Raw genomic sequence first — 22303 nt, 5'->3', positions numbered from 1 at the left:
TCACTGAAAGATAATTTGACTATGTACTGTTGCGAAATGCACGAAACATAAACAACTTTAAATGAAAGAGCGCTTTTGAAACAATTCCTATAAAATAACCCGGTATGTAATAGCTATCAAGTTAAAAATTGATCTAAGATGGCCTAAAATTTTTTAAAAAATTAAATTGGGGCCATTTGGTTAATGGACATTTCTCTATGGCCGTGTGCTATTTTGGTTGCGATAAACTGGACCAGCATTACAAAACTATTATTATAAAACCATCAGTGACAAATAACTCCCTTATTTCCGCCGAAATTTTTATTGTTAATTTAAAAAAAATAATTCATTAAGAAAATACAAAGGAAATTAATGTTTAATAAGTGTCTTTATATATGATAAAGACACGCCTAAATTTATGTCCAATTTTCTTGGCCAAAATAACCCAAAATCTAAATATTAGTGCAAGAATGAAAAGATTTACATCAGAGGTTTTTGAAGCCGTTTAATAAACTCGCAGTTCGTATTTTATCAAGTCTAAAACACTCGGCTGCGCCTAGTGTTTTGAACTTGATAAAGCAGTCCTGCTCGTTTATCAAACTGGTAACTTGTGGGGGGGGGGGGGCGGCTTAAGAGACTCTTCTCTTAGTAATTCTTTATTTTTCGGGAATTTTGGGGGTGCTAAAGCCCTTCTAGCCCCCCCCCCCCCCCCCCCCCCTGCTCCGCCGTCCCTGTTGCAGGTTGAAAAAACTGACAATGCAACGTTTGTTGCGTTTCAAATTGCACGAAACATTGCCTCCTGTAACTTGGCCTTAAGGTATATACGATTATGTTAACTTTCAAGCGATTTTTTCAAGACCACATGGCTCGGGAGAATAGGCGACCACTCCCCACGTTAGCTAATCGAAAATAAAGGCACTATTACAAGTACTATTTAAAACGACTGCCGCATGCGCTTTACTTAGACCGGAATTGTTTCGTCTAAATTTCATGTCGCATCGACAAAATCACTGTTCACACAAAGGAAGGTGTAGCAGAGAAAAAGCACAATGGCCATACATGAGAAAATGCAGCGGGTGTGGTGTATTTAATACAAAAACAGTGTACAAACTCCGAGTTACAACACACACATGGCAACTGAGAACTCAACTAACACGATCGTACACGGCCTCTTTGTCACTGACGACTCTTCTAGTCCCAGGTCTCCACAGAGGACATGTCGAGCGTCTACCGACCCTGTGAGAAAGCAACAGGAAACGGACAAAGCACATGAAAAAGAAAATGTTTTGTTTGAATGTGTGTGGAAACAAATTCTCTAGAAAGAACTTTGAAATGTGAGACCAATTTTCGTTATCGCTTCTTTCGTTGTATTGATAGTTTTAACACAGCCAACTCTCTCAAAGCGGTCACCACTGTAAGGTGCACATCCTCTAAGGCGCCCATGCTTGGCTGGTTGGTTCTGGCCGACCCAACCTCTCTAAGGTAGTCATTTTGAGTTGGTCCCGAGTGTGTATGCCTGAGGGAGACTTCACTGTACTAGTAAAACCAATAAATAATATTACATTCATTTTGTCGATCTACGATCCATATACCGATAATTCGAATTTGACAAAATGCGCTGGAAATTACGGCCTTATTTCAGTCTTTCCCATTTCATAACCTACACAAATGCTTCTTTGAAACTTTGCAGGCTTTAAAGCCATAAAACTGATCGAAACAGGCTTAAAAACTACTAATTAATGCTATTGTTACGGAACATATTTTCGGTAGAAAGTTAGATTTTGAAAAATGTAACGGAACATTTTTTAGGTACGTAAAAAGAGACAATATAATCTTCTGTTTTCGTAAAGTTAGTTTGTACAACAAATCCTCCGAATAAGAAATGAGCTCCAGGTTTTAAGGGCGTGGAAAGTGATATCCTTAGAATTTTCCCTATTTGCTTACCTTGCGGCGTAAGCCAAACTAAGTTGTCGAAACACTATTGGCTACAACTCGTTCATGACAATTGTCCTTTTTGTAAAACCTAAGTTCTGTCTGTAAACGATTGAGTCAAGATCACCATTATCTTGATGATGTTTTGGTCCACTTGATATAAAAGATCCCGGAAGGTAGCAGGGAACCTCTCGCTCAGGCATAGGGCTAAATCCCCCCCAAAAGCACCTGTTACACTACAGAATGTTGGACATGCAATTATTTACTCGACTTAGGGAAGTAGTATAGGAGTTGGGGGTACGAGATCATAAAAATTTTTATAATCTCTTACATCCCCAACTCCTATACTACTGCACAGCACTGGAATCAAAAATGAAATCAAAAATAGAATCAAAAATGAAACCAAACCTCGAAGCCAAACTGAAAACCAAAATGGAATCAAAACTGAAAACCAAGCCTGAAAAACCAACCCTAGGTCAACTTTAGGATCAAAATAAAAAAATCTCTTATACCTTTTTCAAAATTTTGGATACAGTGCTTTTAAACAAGCCGAGTTTTTATGCTGTTGTTATTATCATGGTAAATCTCTTGTACTGAATATCTGTTGTGAATTATCTTCTAAAACGATTATGATTTTTGTTATTTTTGAATTCATTTTTTCTTTTTCAAGGTCGGATAATACACTGTTTAAATCATTGTAAATGTTACATAGGTATTTACTTGTTTCATTTTCTTCATTTAATAATTTTGTTAATGGCTTGCAATGTCCATCTTGTTTTAGTTTTTTTTCTAAATATACTAAAGTGTCTAGATTTTCATATACCAAATCTCCGAGTTTTGATAATTCTTTTAATGTTACGATATACTTCAGTGTGTTTATTGCGTCATCAGACATATTTTTGAATGTATCTGCTTTGAAACATATTTTCTTTAAATTTTCCATGTTTATTTTCATGTTGGTCATTTATCTATATATATAGTGTATGTTTTTATTTTTATGCGTTTTTTCATGAATCTCTTATACTCTTTTTTAAAAATCTTGCATCTTAGTGCGTTTAAAACAAACCTCGTTGACATAATGAAAATCAAAACCTAGGATAAACAGATGAGTTTGTCTTTAATATCCATAAGGATATGTTTTTATACAGCATAAAAGCGCTGATCCTAATACCTATGATCTATTGTCAGTATCCATGTTATGGATAATGCTATTGTTTATATGTTTTTGTGTCAAAAGATGTCTCCATTTACCTGCCAATCTGTAGTCATATCCATCACATATATCACATACCCATGATTTATACCGCATGTAACGAGTCTTGCTTCTCCTAATAGCATCCTGTCTATCTTTTTCACAAAAATATCTTTGAAATCTAACCATTTATACAAATACTTTATATATTTTTATTTTCTTATGTGATTTTATATAGTGTGTTTAAATTTGTTGTAAATCCTTGATTGGTATCCAACTATTAAATTCATCACTATAACCTTTCCACTTCACTAAAGCTTGTTTCTTCTTATAGTTCCGCCGAATTACTTTATCAATACGAAATACTTCTTGTTTTGCTTTCAATAGTTCGGACTCGTAAAAGCTACCTTGTATTTCTTCATTATTCAAATCTTTTAATTTATAAGTTATTGGATTAGTGTATTGGATCTTATCAACGATGAATATCTCTTCTGACCAATTAGGAGTATAGCCTTTGTCGAACACCTTTCGTTTATATTTAGATATTCGGACCTTATCACCAACCTTAAATTTGGGTTTTGCTGATAATGGCTCCATATCACCGTATAGGTTAAGATATACAATTCCTTGATTCTTTTCCTTTGAAGCTTCTGTTGGTGTCATCTTTATTGAACTGTGTTTTGTATTATTGTATTCTTTTACCAGTATGGGTAGCATTTCAAGATACTGTGTGTTACCTTGAATAGTAAACTGTTTGTACATTTTATTTTTCAAAGTTCTATTAAATCTCTCAATAACAACAGCTTTACCTTCATTAAAAGTGGAATACATCTTAATATCATTTTGCTTTAGCCATTCCTTGAATGTTTTGTTATAAAATTCAGATCCCTGATCGACCCAGAGAAATTCAGGTTTACGTTTGTCATTAATGACAATATTGTTGAATGCGTTAGTTATTGATGTACCTTTCTTATCTTTCAATTGTATAGCCCAAGCGAATTTACTGAATACGTCAATTATAGTCAATAGATATTTATAACCTTTATTCCATTTTGAAAGTTTATCCATAAAAACTAAATCAGCAGACCATATGTCGTCAATTCCATTTGATATTACTCTTCTAGTTTTAAATTTTCGTCTGATTGGTTTATGTAACTCATCGGCTAATTGTTGAGACCAATCATTTTTACTCAACGCCGTTTTCCGTTTTTTGGCTTTTTAACACCGAGCCCTATTTTAGCCTTGGTTGCAATTACATTACGAGCGACAGTATGACCCCATTGACGTTGAGAATAAGGGGTAGAGTCGAGCTCTTGGATCATTTTTTGGTCAGCTTTATGCTTGCAACTTAGTTGTTTAGATTTTGCTTTATTTCCACAAACGCTGTATGCAATATCATGCCTCATCGCTATTTCATCCGTTCTGCCTGTCGGTTTTTGAAATATTTGAAGTATTTCACCTGTATTTGGATCATATTTCACTTGTTTTTCGAGAGGATTATAAGGACCCAAAAAGGCATAGCCATGGGGTACCCAGCCGGCTTTTGGTTTTGGCAATTTCCCAATCAATTTATGTATATCAAGAGCGCCTCCTTTAATGAATTTGCTTTTTTTCTTCCTGCATATTTGACAAACTGATTTTTCCATAAGCCGACCATTTTTAGCTTTTACCTTTTTAGAGTTTAATGATTTGGTTTGTTTTTTACACGATAGACAATACGATTGGCACATTATATATATTGATTAGATATTTAATCGCAATAATGATTTATCCATTTTCCATTTTTATACTCACTGAAATTGCATTTGGGGTCGAGATTTTCATTTTTATATGCACCAGCGGGCTTCCAAAAATTAGATGTCTGAATCCCGCTTTTTTTATTAAATATACCTTTAGCAAAGTCACCGCGCCAATATTTTTTAAATAGATCTTTATCAGCTCCCGTAACTGACATGATACCCGATGCTAAGTCTTGAGCCTGTTGAAAAAATGGAATTTTATCACCAATCTTTTTGTTAATGGTTTGTCCAACTCCTCGTCCTTTTTTCTCACTCACAAAACGAGTTTTAGTAATACCACAAGAAACGCATTTCGATTTGAGTATTAAACGATTGTTTTTTGTTCTCATATATTTTTCAGAATTAGGAACTGAATTAGTTTTTATTTTTTCACGTACACAATACGATTTAGTCATTGTATATATATTACGTTACATATTTTTGAAATAATGTTGAATGAATTTTTCATTATTCATTGTGTCATATATGTCAAACACTTCTAATAAATTATAATACGAATTCCCCTTATTCATTTCGTTAAGAAAGTATAAAGAGAAGTATCCGCATGTGGTTGTATTTATATTCTGTATCTGATTGTTTTGATGTATCAATGTTAAATTCTTCTTTTTTTGCGTGATCGACTATTTCTTGAAATGGAGGCATACCAAAACTATCAAAATAATTGATTACCTTATCTTTTACATAAGTTGCAACCCAATGGCTACCGCTCATATAAGATGGTTCAAGATTGTAAATAAATAATGCTTGTCTATGGTTATGTGGTACTCTTTCATCCCTTGACAAAACATCACTGATTGGGATGCTTAAATATCTGCACCATTTTATTAGATCAAAATTACTCATCGGTATATTCTTATGGAATGTTGGCTTTCTTACTTTCTTTTTGGTTTCAAGATCTTTTTTTTTGGAAGCACCAATCCACCTGTTCTAAGAAATTTATCATATTCACCCCAAGAACCGATGAATGGTGGCGGTCTGTAAGATAATGCATTTCTCTTATTTGGTAGTTTAATTTTGCCACCGTTTTTTGATCTTTGTTTCCTAATGATTTGTGGTGAATAATAAGGGTATTCTATTTGCATTCCTGTCCCTCCTTGAGGGGGAGTGACTTGAATTCCTTTTCCAATCACCTTTCGCATTTTACTTATTTGTGTTTTAGATAAACTCAATGTAATGCCTTTACCCTCACTTTTTACTTTATTATGCCGTGTTATTTGTCTTTTTGTAAGGTATAACTCAGTATTACCCTTCTTTTTGATCTGATGCTTATCAATCAATAAACTCACTTCACTTGAATTTTTGATTGCTCTGGCTAGCTTTTTCATTTGGCCTTCTGTTAAAGGAATATATGTTGAAATATATTTTGTGCTCATAGTCTTGCTCTATATATAATAGTGTTAGATTAAATATTACATAAAAATAAGTTCATTCCCAATTTTGTCAATTACAATTTTTTCTTCATAAAGAACTACAGCGTATATCATATAATCGTCAGTAGCTTGTACATTCAATCTGTAATGAAACAATAACTGTTTTGGATCATCAGTAACCGATTCCTTATGATTTCTTAAATCGAAATAGATAACAGGAAATAATTCAGAATAATTTTGTAAATTTAACTGAGTTCCTGTATTGTAGTCGTTGGTTCTGAATGCATATTCTTGAATGTCATTATATAATCTTGGTTTTAAAATCACAATCATACTCTAGTTCTGGAGTAAAATATGAATTCCCAAGTTGCAATCGACAGGTAGATAGTGTACATGCATTATCACCCGCATTTATTTTAAAAGTATCAAAAATAAAGGGATTTTCTAATTCATTATTTGACTTGTTTCTTTGCAGATATACAAAAACATGTTTTGCATTTTTAATAGCTGGTGTAATTTGATATATCCCAGAAATAGCAGTTGTTGGTGATGAATGTTTAATAAATTCTCTTAAATATGTCCATTTTGTTGCTGTTAAAAAACTACTATTCACTAATTTTTGTCCTGCTGATGTAAAGTTCAAACGTGGTAACCATAACTGAAAATCTAGAACCACATATCGTGTTTCAGCACCCCCAACTCTGTAAATAAATTCTCTATCATCATTTAGTGTTATGTTTAGTTCGATTTGCATAGGTGGTATCATTTTATCTCGTAGTTCTTGAAAAATGGAAAACCTATTCAACGGAATACACGCATATACGTCTTTTGATTGTGCGCACAATTCACCTCTTTTAATTGCTCCTACTTTTGGGGCTGTTGTCAAATTGCCAACTAATGCAGCTCTATCGTCAAGATACCAATTAAAATTGGTAGCTACTGTACGACTATAGTCATCAGAAAATTCAAGCAATCCTTTTATGAAACAGATTTTATGCAGGTCATTACCATCGTAAGGTTTTTTACCTCCTGAAGTTATCATAATGTGATTTATAATACTGGAAATATCATTTATCGTTGACGTTAGCACAGGTGTTTCTAGAGCATTGACCGCAATGTTCGATCCATCAGCCTTTTTCTCAAGTTTATATTTCACGATAAAATACCCATTATACCAATCAAACCAACTAGACCTATCAGTCATATTGAATATATACCCTGTTTTTTCCTGATATAGCCCATTTGCAGGTCGAATAATGGGTGTTTGCAGATTGAATCTGAGATAATCAACTTTTTCAACATTTTCTATGCTTCTGAAACTCATTTATATTATTAGATTAGATAATTTACTTCAATTGTGCTAATCGTTTCAAAATAAGATCCCCAGCTTTTTCACTTCTATTTAACACGGTTTTTAAACTTTTCTTTTGTGCTTTGATTATTGGTGATTTATTGAGATATTTTACCATTTTTTTAGCATATTGTCCGATATTTGCTAAATCATTAGTTATTAAACCTGATCCTTTATGACGATATTGATATAAACCTTTTTTAGGGTTATAAAATTTTGACCATTCGTATACTCGATTCATTTTATATTATTAGTTTAGATTAATTCACCTCTTTGATAACGATATGAAACGCCGTATCGATTTCATTTAAATCAATGGGACGATTATACGAATCGGTTATATATAGTCTGATTGAATCAATACTATTTTTATTAATTGGTGAAAATTTCAGTCGTCTTGGTTGAAGAGTGAAAGGGAATGATCTACGAATGCCTTGTGCTATGATACTAAAACAAAATAATACATCTCTGGATTCATCTGTCAAGGATCTGTTAGTCAAATCGCAATGAATACATATCATATCAACGCTCCTTGTTAAATCAGGTATTTTGTCACTTATATTACTCCCTGAAGTTAAAATTTTCTTTTCAAAACCCAGAATCAAATTAAAGTCTGATACAGATAGATCTAATTCATAATTTGGCTTTATGGTTATTATTGTTCTAAATAATGATAAATCAAACGTAACTGAAAATGGATAATTATCACCATCTTTACCAGTTGTATTTTTTAAAAAAGTATCAATGTCTGTATATGAATACATTCCATTAGGAAATTCAATATTTTTAAAACTTGTATCACTACCAACGGTTTTTCGATATCTTATTTTAGTATTAGTGAATGAGGATGCGATATTGTACCAACTATATGTCATCGTTATAATCTCATCCAGTGCCATTTCATAATTTTTATTTTGATCCAAGAAAAGTGGCTGTTCAAGAAAAATAGTGAAATCATGTGCTTTCTGATTATAATTATTGGCTTGTCTTTTCGCCCTGAATGAACTAAGTATCAAATGTTTTTCCATTATATATATTTAAATTAGATAAAATAGTTGTTATAAATTTTTTCATAAAGACGCTTTGTAATTCTTTTCACTCTTAACAGTTCATCTATTATTGTAATACCTTGGTTTTTTAATTCATAACTCGTATTTCCAGCGGATATGCTTCCACAAATTATATCCAATTTTTCAATAAGTTTTTCAGGGTCTCTGTAATAAATAGCCTTATAATTATGGGCTAGACCACTGCCTTCCCACTCATCTTCTTCTCTATCAGAATCAGGCGCTGTCTCCCTCCTAATACCCTCTATCTTATCAAATAATGCTTTTTCTATAGCTGGTTTGTTCTTATATTTAGTTTTACGGGGGGTCTTTTTTAATTTTTTTGATTTTTCCTGTAAATCCGAAGCTGAGAAAGGAACTTTGTTGTATTCCATTCTTTGCTTTTTTTGTCTAGTCAGTAACAGCTGATCTTCGATTCTATCAATTTTTTTTGTAAAATCTTCGGATAGTCCCGACAGCTCATCATATGACTTTCCTTCATATTTACCTGATTTGATAAAATTTTCACCACTTTTTGAGAGCTTCCCTAATAAAACGTTGACGCGACGCCTTTCTTCAGCTAGATATTTGCGTTCATTATCTAATTTCTTTTGATCAGCCTTTTTGAAAGAGCTAGGTGTCCATTCTTTTCTCTTTCGTTCTATTGAGGGTGGTAAATCAAAATCAGGCATTTCATCTTCATCTTCTGTTTGAGCTTCATCAATGGGTGGCGGTGGATCAAAATCGGGCATTTCATATTCATCTTCATCTTCTGTTTGAGTTTCATTAATTGGTGGCGGGGGTGGATAATTTGGCATTTCATCTTCATCCTCATCTTCATCAATTGGAAATTCTGGAAGAGGGTCAAGCTCTTTTAACCCTTTATTATTCAACTTTTTAGTTGCTTCAATTTGTGTATCGAGACGAGATGTTACTGGTTTAAACATTTTTGCAAATTTGATTTGTCCTAATTCATCTGCCAATTTTGAAGACATTATTTGATTATTAATATTCTTGATTTGATTTTCAACTTCTTCTTTTTGATTAGCAATTTTTTGCCAAGCTAATAGACTCATTTATATATATTAGTGTAGATTATTATCAATCTTTCATCAGTCTTCCAGAAGTCTTTCATCAGTCTTTCATCAGTCTTCCAGAAGTCTTTCATCGGTCTTTCATCAGTCTTTCATCAGTCTTTCATCAGTCTTCCAGAAGTCTTTCATATTATATAATTAAATAATATAAATGAAGATACCAAATTTAGACAGAAAATCATCAAATAAGCCCGAGAGAAAGTTATGCGATTTTATAAGCGAAGATTATAGAATGCTCGTAGCGGGTAGTAGCAATTGCGGTAAATCAAACCTAATGATGTTCATGTTGAGAAAACCGCTTGTCTTTTATGATAAAATATTTATTTTTACCCATAATCAGCATCAAGATAAAATTCAAGATCTTATAAAGTTGATGCAGGAAATATCTGGTTTTGTAGGTTATGATGTGCTCGAAGTTGGTGGTGAAGATGATATAAAAAATACAAATGAGTATCAAGATGATAACAGAAAAGTTGTTATTTTTGACGATATGATGAATTCAAACAATAAAATTCAAGATAAAATAGCTAACCATTTTACTGATGGTCGACATCATAAGATTAGCCCTATATATCTGAGTCAAAGCTACTATGATGTTCCGCAAAAAATTCGGTTAAATTGCTCTCATATGATTCTATATCCACCCACGACAAAAAATAACCTCCAGATGATTGCTAGAGAAAATCTGATATCACCGAATTTGTTTGATAAACTCAAAAAATATGAGTTTTTATTTCTTGACAAACAAAAAAATACCGTAAAAAAGAATTTTGACGAATCTATATTATAATCTAATATATTAACATAGATGGGTTACATTAATGACGAAAATGATTTTATATCAACTAAATATTCTCAAAGTACAAAACCTGCAATTGGTTTTAAATTGACTAGCCATGGTAACTATTATATGGACAAAAAAAAAATATTCGGGTTAAAGACACAAGATGACGTTGCAGTGGATGCTGATTATGATTCATATGCAAAAGACTTGAGTAGTGCTATTAATAAGAGATATCTTAATCAATTTTGTTTAAAAAAAAATAGAGATGAAACTACTTTTGATTGTGTTGGACTTTCACTTCAGAACACTGAAGCTTACTATGATGGGTTGTATAACGACTTATCAATACCGAATGTTGAATACGTAAAATTGGAAGACAATAAAGTCAAAACTGAACTAAACAACAAACTCACTGATAAAGCCGATCTTAGTACCAATAACGAACAAACGTTTAACAGCATAATAAATGTCCCGAATTTCGATCAAGGCTATAGCAATATGTCTAACGTAATGAATAAAGAATATATTGACTCCAGAGACGCGCTTAAAGCAGACAAATCATACACTGATAATACATATTTAACCAAAAATACCGGAGCTATTTTATCTAACAGTATTCAGAGTAAGGCTTCGAAGGTATATGTAGACAGTACTTTTCTAACTAAATCCGTTGGTAATGGCTTAGCTCAGAGCATACAAAATAGGCTCAATATTCACGGTAGTAACATGATGCAGGCAAATCTCCATATGGGTGGGTATAATATAACCCATCTAAAAACCCCAACCAATGATACAGACGCTGTAAACAAAAAATACATGCTTGATCATGTTGGTGAAAGTCATGTTCAATCAGCTAATGGTGAAAATAAATTCAAATATATAATGGATGATCCCAATGCACAAGTGAGTGAAGAAGATGATGTCGAATTGGTGAATGTTGTAACCTTTCAAAATTCACCACATAAGGTAAATAAAAAGGTTGTTGACATGAAATTATTGCTTGACAGTTCTAAAGGCTATTACAGTTCAAGAATTGGACTAAATCTGTATTTATTGACCAATGATCAATATACTGCTGTTATTGAGATTATGTGGGTTAGTGATGATATTGACCCTGACAGTTTGGAAATATATGGCACATCATCCATAGAAACTATTCATAACGTTAGCAGAAAAACGTTCAAAACACAAAAATATGTCAGATTGATATGCCAATTCACAAAAAGTCAAAGCATCGGAAACAATTACTTGTATCTCGATTTAGTCATGAAAAATAAAACAGGAAGCTCTTATGCCCCTAAACTACAGACATATTTCACTGTTTATGGAATATCTGGTCATCAATCCAATGTCGAACCAAGTATTTATGATCAAATATATTATATAGCTAATGACCAAATTAATTTCAACACAGCGATCAATATGGATAATAAAGCTATTTATGGTATTGAAGAGGGAAATAGTGATAGCCAAGCCGTCAATTATAAACAACTGAATAGCTTCAATGATAATCTTAAGGCCTATCTTGAAACAAAAATATTATCACTCCAACCCAAAAGTTATTATAATGAAGTGTTTCAATACTTTTTTGATTTATTAGATCCATCAAATTTCATCATGGCAGATAGCAACGGCGCTGTTGTTTCTGGCTTAGGTAGTAATCTCGTTTTTCAAACTACTAAATTGTTAACAGAATTTGAACCAAAAAAGGGCTTTATGAGTGGTTTCGAAATTAATTTAAATGAAAATATAACTGGATCCGATGACTGGACTATATATATGGCATTAAAATATGACTATAAGACCGGTGATAATAAAAGAATTAAAATAAACTTCAATAATGGGAGTAGTTTTCATTACCCATGGTTCAAAATAGAGTCTAATCAGTTATCAATCGATTATGATTTAGATGTATCTTATGAGGAAATTAGATCTGCTTATATAGGTAAATATTTGAATCTCTGGTATACTAAAATAGGGAGTCAATTTCGGATCGGTATTTGTAACAATGGTATTAGTCTCGATAAAATTTTCTCGGGGTATACGCTGAACGCATCTAGCCTCCAAATTTCTTCAGATTACTTTGTACAAAGAATCGGTTTTAGTAAAACTGCTTATCCAATTAATGGTAAAGAATATCATAAACTCCAGTTCCTAGATAAAGCGAATAATGTATTCTTCGAATAAATTATCTAATTAAATTATATGAAAACAGTGAAATTGGTTAGCAATATTATTGATTCTATTGAGAGATTAATTCAAAACATTAGGAAGCTGTATTACACAATAAAGAACAAGCGCAATGCTAAAATGACAAAATGATAAAACAAAAAAATCATATATAACTAATATATATGACTAAACATCGAAAATGCATATTTACATGGAACCATATATCAAGCGAACTGACTGAAGACCAAATTATAGAATTGAAAGCTTATTATCAAACATATCATCGAAAATGTTGGGCTTACAAGCAGGCTGTTAAACGTTTCAAAAAATGGAAATTATTAGGGAATTCATTGTCTATCATATTTGCATCAAGCGGATTCGCCTCCTCTATAGCGACTGGTGGTATTGCTTTGATCACAATATCAACAATTTCATTATTGATTCAGGCTTTGATGATACATAAGAATCTCGAACTAAAAATTCATAACTCCATATATGCTTACCAAAGCTATCAACACCTTTTGAACTCTATTAAAGGCGCTATGAGAAGTGGCGATTATAATGCGTCTAGCATCCTAAATACAATGAAAAGCATTGACGACTACATATGCGATACCGGTCCAATAATCGATCGATATCTGCTCAAGTATGATGATAAATTTACCGAATAATCCGTGCAATCTCAGCCGATTTTAATGCTAAAATCTCACCCCAATACCGATCATTAAAAGCTCGCGTTTTTTTTGATTTAGTAACACAGATGAAATTGTATGGGATACCGAGCATTTTAAACAGCTGTCTTATAATATATTTCGTTGAGATCATCCTCTTTCTTCTTTTATTTATAGATGGAAGAATAGTATCGATCTCATGAAACACTTTGTAAATCTTATCGCGCTGATTATGAGCCAATTGAACTCCATTTTTAATACATAAATCGTTTAAAACATTCTCAATGTGGTATTTACGATGATAGATGCTTTTACGCCATATCTTGTGTATGTTCTCGTAAAAATCAAAATACTCGCTAACATATTTATAATTCTGAGTCCCGCAATTTTGGCATACTTTCATATATGCATCTTCCAAAATATCAGGTTTATCACAGCAATGATCAACAACTTTATCGCCTGTATATAATAACTCATTGCAAAAAATACAAGAACCCTCACCCATTATTTTTAAATCGCTATGTATCACAAAACATCTCATATATAAATATATTTATATAAAGATGGTTCAAGGCAATAGAATTAAGTTATGAAGACTATCATCGAGTTTGTCTCTGTTTGCATGCATTGTTATATCGTCTAAAATGCAATTATGGAAACACTCGTAATTGAATACGCAACGCATATAAACTTTTTGAGTAAAGTTTACTCAAAAAGTTTATAATAAAAAAAATTCTTACTCATGACCTTGGAAAGTAATAATGACTCATTTTACTGGGAAATCCCCTATAGTTGCTTGGCAGAGTAAGACATCTTCACAAAAATATTTCACAAAATGAATAATGTTTTTACAAAATATTTCACAATTGTGTAGCAAAATGTGAAGTTTTTGATTGGTTAAAAAATCATATGAAGAAGCATTTTAAATATTAATCATTTCAAAACCGTTGGGGTTCCAGCACTGATTTGCATATGTCAACTTAAGCCAAAACCAAAAAACGAACCAACTTTTCAACCAAAACTAAAAAACGAACCAACTTTTCAACCAAATGGTTTAATTATGGGCAAGAATTCATGCATTTTTAAATATTTTCTGATTCCAGCATCTATCCATAGACTGAATAAATATGTATTTATATCACAATCATTACTTCTGAGAAGACATATGTTGATCCTTCCGAGGTCTCCCACGTCGCCGTTTCAGTTGTGTATGTTCAATCTGGTCTTCATTTGATATTTCAGATCTGCTGTTAAGGTCTGAAGATAGCATTTTAATAATACAAATATTTGTTTTAAGGATGCTCTGAATACAATACATTTTATTAATGAAGGCTATATCATTCGAGCTTTGATCAGCTTCTAGTAGGTGTTTGATATTTAATGTTATATCACTCATTCTATATATATTAATAAAGAAAATATATATTATCTGTTTATATCTAAACGCACTATAAAAAACATATAAAGAAATATATATAGTATATAATAAATGGGACGAAATAAAAAATACGATAATGAAGAAGACAGACAAAACGCTATTAAGGAAAGCAAGACCAGATATATGCTAAACAAATCATGGATATGTGATGCATGTCAACATGACTACACGCTCGCTGGAAAGCACTCTCACATGAGGACCAAGAAGCATATTAAAAATACTGTTATCAAGGCTATTGAAGACCAATACAACATAATACCAGCTGAAAACATATAAAGCAATATTATATAATTATATATGAATTGCTGTTATCTGTTGTCTTAGGTGACCAAAAATATATTTATTTCTGGTTATCTTTTAAACGCACCAAAAAAATCTAAAAAATAATTTTTACTATAAAGGACTTAAAGAAATGGTAATTCTATATAGTACACAAAAATGGAAAAAAATATCTCATATATTAATATGAATGAATTAGATCTAGAAAAATTATCTAAAACTGAACTCATAAAACTAGTATTATCACTAAAAGCAAACCAACCAAGAGTTTACAAACCTAGGCCACCAATCCCAACTCCTCGTAAGAGTGTAAAACAGAGGGTGCAGGATTATGAGGAAAATATCATTCAACCACCTCCTGAATTTAGGGATGATTACAAGCCTATACCAATGCCTAGGACTACCCCACAGACAGATAGAGGAAGTTGCTAAAGCTATGAAAGGCTACACAAAGTCTTTTGAAATCGGTATAAAAAATAATAAAGACCCGTTATTACAGCTTCAAAACACAAGAAAAGCTGTAGAAAATCACATAATAAAAGAGCTATCAGCAATGAAAGGTGTTAAGTTCATTGAAACGCTCAAGGTGAAATTCACTAAAATGTCTGGGGATGACATTATTTATAAAACAGCCTATTTCAACAGCAAACCTCAAACAATCATCAATAATATGGAGATTGCTGAATCGCTACAAAAATCAAAACAACAAATCTTAAATTTCGTAGCTCAGTGGATATCAGAAGGCTCGGGCTGGGTATTGCAATCTGTTGATGGTCACTATCTCAATATAGTGAAATATGAACCAATGAAAGGCTCCTCATATATTCGGCTTCCTCAAGAACTTAGAAACAGCGCAAAAGGATTGATTAACATGAAAAATGAGGATAATGAATGCTTCCGTTGGTGTCATATCAGGCATCTTAATCCCCAAGATAAATACCCTCAAAGGATCAAAAAATCGGATAAAGCATATGTTGAAAAGTTAAATTATGATGGAATTAATTTTCCTGTGAATATAAAGCAGTTCAACAAAATCGAGAAACAGAATGAAATCAATATAAATGTTTTCGGTTACGAAGACAAGAAACCATATCCCATTTTTATATCAAAAGAAAAGTATGACAATCAGATGAATTTATTATTGATAACTGAAAATGAAAACAAGCATTATATTCTAATAAAAGATTTCAATAAATTCATGTATAACCAAACAAAACACAAAGAAAAGAAGTACTTCTGCATGCATTGTCTCCAGTGCTTTAGTTCTGAGAGAGTATTAAACGATCACAAAGATAATTGCATTCAAGTCAATGGGACTCAAGCAGTAAAGATGCCTGATAAAGATAATAATATACTGAAATTCAATAACTTTCATAAGCAACAGCAAGTTCCATTCACCATATATGCTGATTTTGAAGCAATAACAGAAAAGATATCTGGTTGTAAGCCTAATGATGATAAATCATTTACTGAAGCTTATCAAAAACACAAAGATTGTGGATATGGTTATAAGGTTGTTTGTTGCTATAATGATAAATATTCAAAGCCTGTTCAGATATACCGAGGTGAAAAGGCTGTTTACAAATTCATGGAAGCTTTGCTAGATGAAGTTAAATATTGCAAAACGACTATGCGAAAATTCTTCAAAAAACCACTAAAAATGACTCAAGATGATGAAGATGCATTTCAAAAAGCAAACGGATGCCATATTTGTGACAAAAAATATACTGACGAAGATATACGAGTTAGAGACCATTGCCATATAACTGGTAAATATCGAGGATCTGCTCATCAAGATTGCAATCTTAAATTAAGAATAGAGCCCGATAAAATTAAAATACCAGTCATTTTTCATAATCTAAGAGGATATGACAGTCACTTTATAATGCAAGAGATCGGAGCTATTGTTAAGAACCATACATACAAAAATAAAAAAGGAGAGATCAAAGAGATGAATATCAATGCTATACCCAACAATATGGAAAAATACATGGCCTTTATGCTTGGTACTCATTTAACCTTCCTCGATAGCTTCCAATTCATGAGTTCTAGTCTTGAGAAGCTGGTTAGTAATCTACCTAAGGAATCACTAAAATATACTTCTGAAATATTCGAGAGTAAGCAACTCAATCTGATGTCAAGAAAAGGAATATATCCGTATGACTATATGGATAGCTTTGACAAATTTAATGAAAAACTACCCAAAAAAGAAGACTTTTACAGTATATTAAATGATGAGCATATATCAGATGATGACTATAAGCATGCTAAAAATGTGTGGAAAACGTTTAAGATCAAAAATATGGGTGAATATCACGATTTATATCTTAAAAGCGATGTACTTTTACTTGCTGATGTATTTGAAAGCTTCCGCAAGACCTGTCTTAAGTATTATAAGCTAGATCCATGCCATTATTTTAGCAGTCCCAGCTTGTCTTGGGATTCAATGCTTAAAATGACAGATATCAAACTAGAGCTTATGACAGACATTGATATGTACCAATTCATTGAAAAAGGAATGAGAGGAGGTATTAGTTATATAGCCAATCGATATGGTAAAGCAAACAATAAATATATGAAAGAATATGATGAAAATTCAGCCTCAAAGTATATCATGTATCTTGATGCTAATAATCTCTATGGTTGGGCTATGAGTCAATATTTACCAACAGGTGGATTTAGATGGTTAACACAAAAACAGATAGATGAAACAAACTTAGCTAAGTACAAAGAAGATTCTAATAAGGGTTTAATTTTAGAAGTTGATCTAGAGTATCCTAATGAACTACATAACCTTCATAATGACTATCCATTGGGAGCAGAAAAAGTTAAAGTAACCAAAGACATGCTATCAGATTATTGCAAAACCATTGCTGAAAAATACAATATATCAACAGGATTAGTTCATAAGTTGATTCCAACTTTAAACAACAGAGAAAAGTATGTACTACATTATAGAAACCTTCAATTGTATTTAGATCTTGGATTAAAGCTAACAAAAGTTTACAGAGTGCTTGAATTCAATCAATCTCCATGGTTAAAACAATACATCGATTTTAATACCGAAAAACGTAAATATGCTAACAATGCTTTCGAAAAAGACTTTTTTAAGCTAATGAATAATAGCATTTACGGCAAGACTTGTGAAAATTTGCGCAAACGTGTTGATGTCCGATTAGTGACTAATGAAAACAAACTGCTGAAGATGACTTCCAAACCAACATACGTTAGTAGTAAAATATTCAATGAAAACCTCGTAGCTATACATAAGATAAAAGAAACACTTACTCTAAACAGACCGGCATATTTAGGAATGTGTATTCTAGATCTAAGCAAAACACTAATGTATGATTTTCATTACAACTACATTAAAAAGAAGTATGGAGATAAAGCCAAACTTTTATTTACAGACACTGACTCTTTATGCTATGAAATTAGAGCTGAAGATGTATACAAAGATTTTTGGAATGATAAGCATAAATTCGACAACAGTGACTATCCTGAAAGCTCCCAGTTTTATAATAAAACCAATAAGAAGGTTATCGGTAAATTCAAAGATGAATCCGCAGGAGTGCCTATATGCGAATTCGTTGGTTTGAGATCTAAAATGTATTCATATGTAAAAGACAATTATAAAGAAGAACGAACCGCAAAAGGAATTAAGAAAAACGTCATTAAAAAAGATATGACACATGAGAATTACAAAGACACACTCTTTAATAACAAACAAATGCATCATACTATGAAAACCATCAGAAGTCAAAATCATCAACTCGGAAGCTATGAAATCAATAAAGTATCACTCAGTTGTTTTGATGACAAAAGATATATACTTGACGATGGTATAACCAGTTATGCATACGGGCATTATAATATCAAACAATAATTTTTCATTTTAATATTCCAATATTTGTTTTCATTTTTGTTTTAAACGCACCGATATAAAAATAAAAAACATATTTCTATAATATAATACGATGATAAGTTTAGAAGACATGACCATGGTCACAAACACAATAAAAAAATATGAAAAAAAAACAGATGACATAAATGTCAAATTAAAAATCGCAAAAAAAATAGGAAAAGAATTATCACTTTCAAACAAAGAAATAAATTTAGTAAGTGACATCATAACCTATGAAATAGATAACGATCCAATTGGGCTCATTCGACACATTTTCTTATTCAACAAACAAAAAGAATTCGACATCGTAAAATTTTTCAAAGAACGTAATCAACCGATACCAGAACCAGAAGCAGAAGCTTGAATCAATGCATGAATTAAATAATCAAAACACAGGTAGATTAAACGCACTCAATCTAACATTTTAAAAAAAGGTATAAGAAGTTTTTTTTTTATTTTGAACCTAGGGTTGAGTTAGCGTTGGTTTTTCAGGCTTGGTTTTACAGGCTTTTTTTTCTAGGGTTTGAATTTCAGTTTTAGATCCAATATTTGATTCCAATATTTGAATCCATTTTTGATTCTATTTTTGATTTCATTTTTGATTCCATGTTTGATTCTATTTTTTTGATTCTATTTTTGATTCTATTTTTTGAATCCAGTGCTGTGCAGTAGTATAGGAGTTGGGGATGTAAGAGATTATAAACATTTTTATGATCTCGTACCCCCAACTCCTATACTACTTAGGGAATGAGATATATTAATTGTATTGCGTCATAGAAAAACATCATTAACTTTATTAAACTTCAAAAAAATGCAACTGATACTTAACTACTCATTTGAACGAAACTTCGTTGCTCCTAGTCAGAATTTCACACTTAAACTGTACAAATCCCGTTCATTCGACAAAAAGTCAATGCAGGGATAAGAATAACAAATAGCAATTACATTAGGACAAAGACCACCTTCAAAAAACATAACACCAGGAGAACGGAACAACAGCGGACCCCTGAGGGAACAACAGCACACCGGAACAGCGAGGATCGAAATGCACCAATCAGAGCTGTTGAAAACCAACCAATCACAGCGCAGCAGCGTGCTTTATAAGGTTACACCCGACCAATCGACCTTATCGCCTGATGAAGACTAGCCGTGTGCAGTCGAAACGTCGCGATCTACATCACAAGTGACACTACGTCGTGAGACAAACGAAAAATACTTTATTATTATTGCTTAATAATTGGCCCAAACCAAACTTTGCATATTTTGAAAGTATCATCCTTCTACAGTTGAAATACTTTCATCTAAAGGAATTTCGAGATACTGCACATGGTGAAAATGACGATTCTTTTGACCGACCGACTTTCATGGTGCGTGAGAATAGTCCGGTTTTGTTTGCCGTTAAGCGTTATGCGCTTAAGCGTTTTGACATGCGAATCGAATGAAAATGGTCGATTTTCAACACACTTTGGACTCTCTGAATCGCATCTAGACGTGAAATCGAACATTTCGTTTTTCTCAGAAAAATAAAAATATCTGAAGAAAAAAAAACATAATGTTTTTAGTTTTACTGAGGGCTACCTATATGCAAAAGATGAGCGAACTCTCTGTTTTTTAGCATTGCTGCAAAAAAAATCATTTTTGTTTGATTTTTCTGGAAACTTCCTCTTAAAAGTAAAACTACGCGCTATATTCATCACACTTCATGGATGAACGCAAACGGTAGTACTTTTTTTTCTCTGTTTTTTGGCTTTTCTATTGAGTATTGTTAGCGGAAACAATTAAGAAACAGTAAAGTACTACTACTACTACTACTACTATCAACGTAGTATCAAATTCGTTACAGAGGGGCACCGAAAGTGATGGGGTGACCACGTGAGATTCTTGTTACTCTCCGGCTATTAGTGAGCATCCATTATCCTTCTTAAATTTCCGTTTTATATATGCGCAAACAGGTATAAATGTTTGCTTGACTTTTACATTTTGCAATTAGAGCGGTGCCTGACGCGAGGCTTTAATCGGTCAAACAATTTTACGTGATCTGCTAAAGATTGCATTTAAAAAGCCTAATGATTCAAGGCTACGGATTAAATCATAGCCTGAACAAAGGCGGATGTTTTGCGACTGAGTATGTTATTCGTTTACCCTAAAGTTGTAAAATTTTTCGTTAAGATCAAGATCAATCTACATTTGTTTATCCAAGTAATATAGGATGGCGTCGGCGTCGTCGATATAGCACAATAATAAAACTAGTAAGATAAGATGATTCCTAGCATAGTTAATAGAGGGAAATGCAACCATCAAAGCTTGGCAACCATCAAAGGAGCAAACAGGCCTAGATTTATGTTGGAAGGTCCACGACCCTGCACATCTTTTGTCTTGCCGGGCTTCCTAACTATTACCATCAATTAACTATGTTCCCAGTAATGCATCAAATGAGACGTAATAATCGATTCATAAACACCTCTTTATTTTTTGCATAACAGCAACAATATAACCCATTTTAATTTCAATTATTAAAACATGCTACGCTTTTTTAACCATAGCAATAAACAATTTTATATGCTTCATGCTTAAGTGTAGCTTTGCCCTTAAAAAATTAACCTCAATAGTTCCAGTTCATTTCACTGAACCAAGATGTATGCCATGGCCTTAATGTGTTTGTCTCCGTTATCTCCACCGTTTGTAGCCTCGTTGCCACAGGAGTTGGAATTATCCTGAAGCCCTCCTGTACCAAACCCGATCCTGGAGTCACCGGTAGCGCAATCATTTTGTTCATTAGACATATATCCGATTCTTACTTTAGAATAAGCGGCGTTGTCAGACTGAACATTAAAACCTTCTTTGTTGCAGTTGCGCTGCAGGGAGGCCTGAAAGCCGATCAAGGTCTTCCATGTGTCACGACCAAGTGAGGTGGAGCGGTATTTACCATCTGAGATCAGAGCGTGCAGCGAGATTGCCTCTTTGTTTAGAACAAGGAACCTGGTGTTTTCTCCAGGGATCTTCATTCCGAGGCAGATCTTGGTAAAGGGTGTGTTCCAGTAGGTTGGTAGCTTAGTCTCATCGTGGTCCAAACCTGTCTCTCCTTCAGGGACACCGTATGTGTTCTTGTCGGTCCAGTAAGACGAATCGAAGAGAAACGTTTTCTGCAAGATAAAATATAACGACAATCTTATCAAGAAACTGATTTTTTGGCAGAAGCTTTCCTCGCTCCCATTTGTTTTACAATCAAGGCTGTAACAGCCATGAAAAAGTTGCTTCACTAAGTTGGTAAGATAAGTGAACGAATATTTCA

The 22303-nt window shown here is 32.8% G+C and overlaps 1 protein-coding gene across 2 annotated transcripts in view; it reads right to left on the bottom strand.

Annotated features, from left to right (window-relative positions):
* LOC144634672 (putative skeletal organic matrix protein 5) overlaps positions 1–22303 on the bottom strand; it is a 134485-nt gene that overhangs the window by 109839 nt on the left and 2343 nt on the right. The window contains exon 4 of one of the 2 annotated variants that reach the window (XM_078493696.1): positions 21129–22154. The exons of the other annotated variant lie outside the window; for it this stretch is intronic. Coding sequence (XP_078349822.1) covers positions 21633–22154 — 522 coding nt within the window. The 3' untranslated portion in view covers positions 21129–21632. Of the gene's footprint in view, positions 1–21128; positions 22155–22303 lie in introns of those variants that run through there. 2 annotated transcript variants of the gene reach the window in all.

Source organism: Oculina patagonica, chromosome 13, assembly GCF_052425735.1.
Source record: "Oculina patagonica isolate OP01 chromosome 13, crgOcupat, whole genome shotgun sequence".
Classification (NCBI taxonomy): Eukaryota; Metazoa; Cnidaria; class Anthozoa; order Scleractinia; family Oculinidae; genus Oculina; species Oculina patagonica.
The sequence above is the reverse complement of the archived record's forward strand: the minus strand, read 5'-3'. Positions and strand labels throughout refer to the sequence as shown.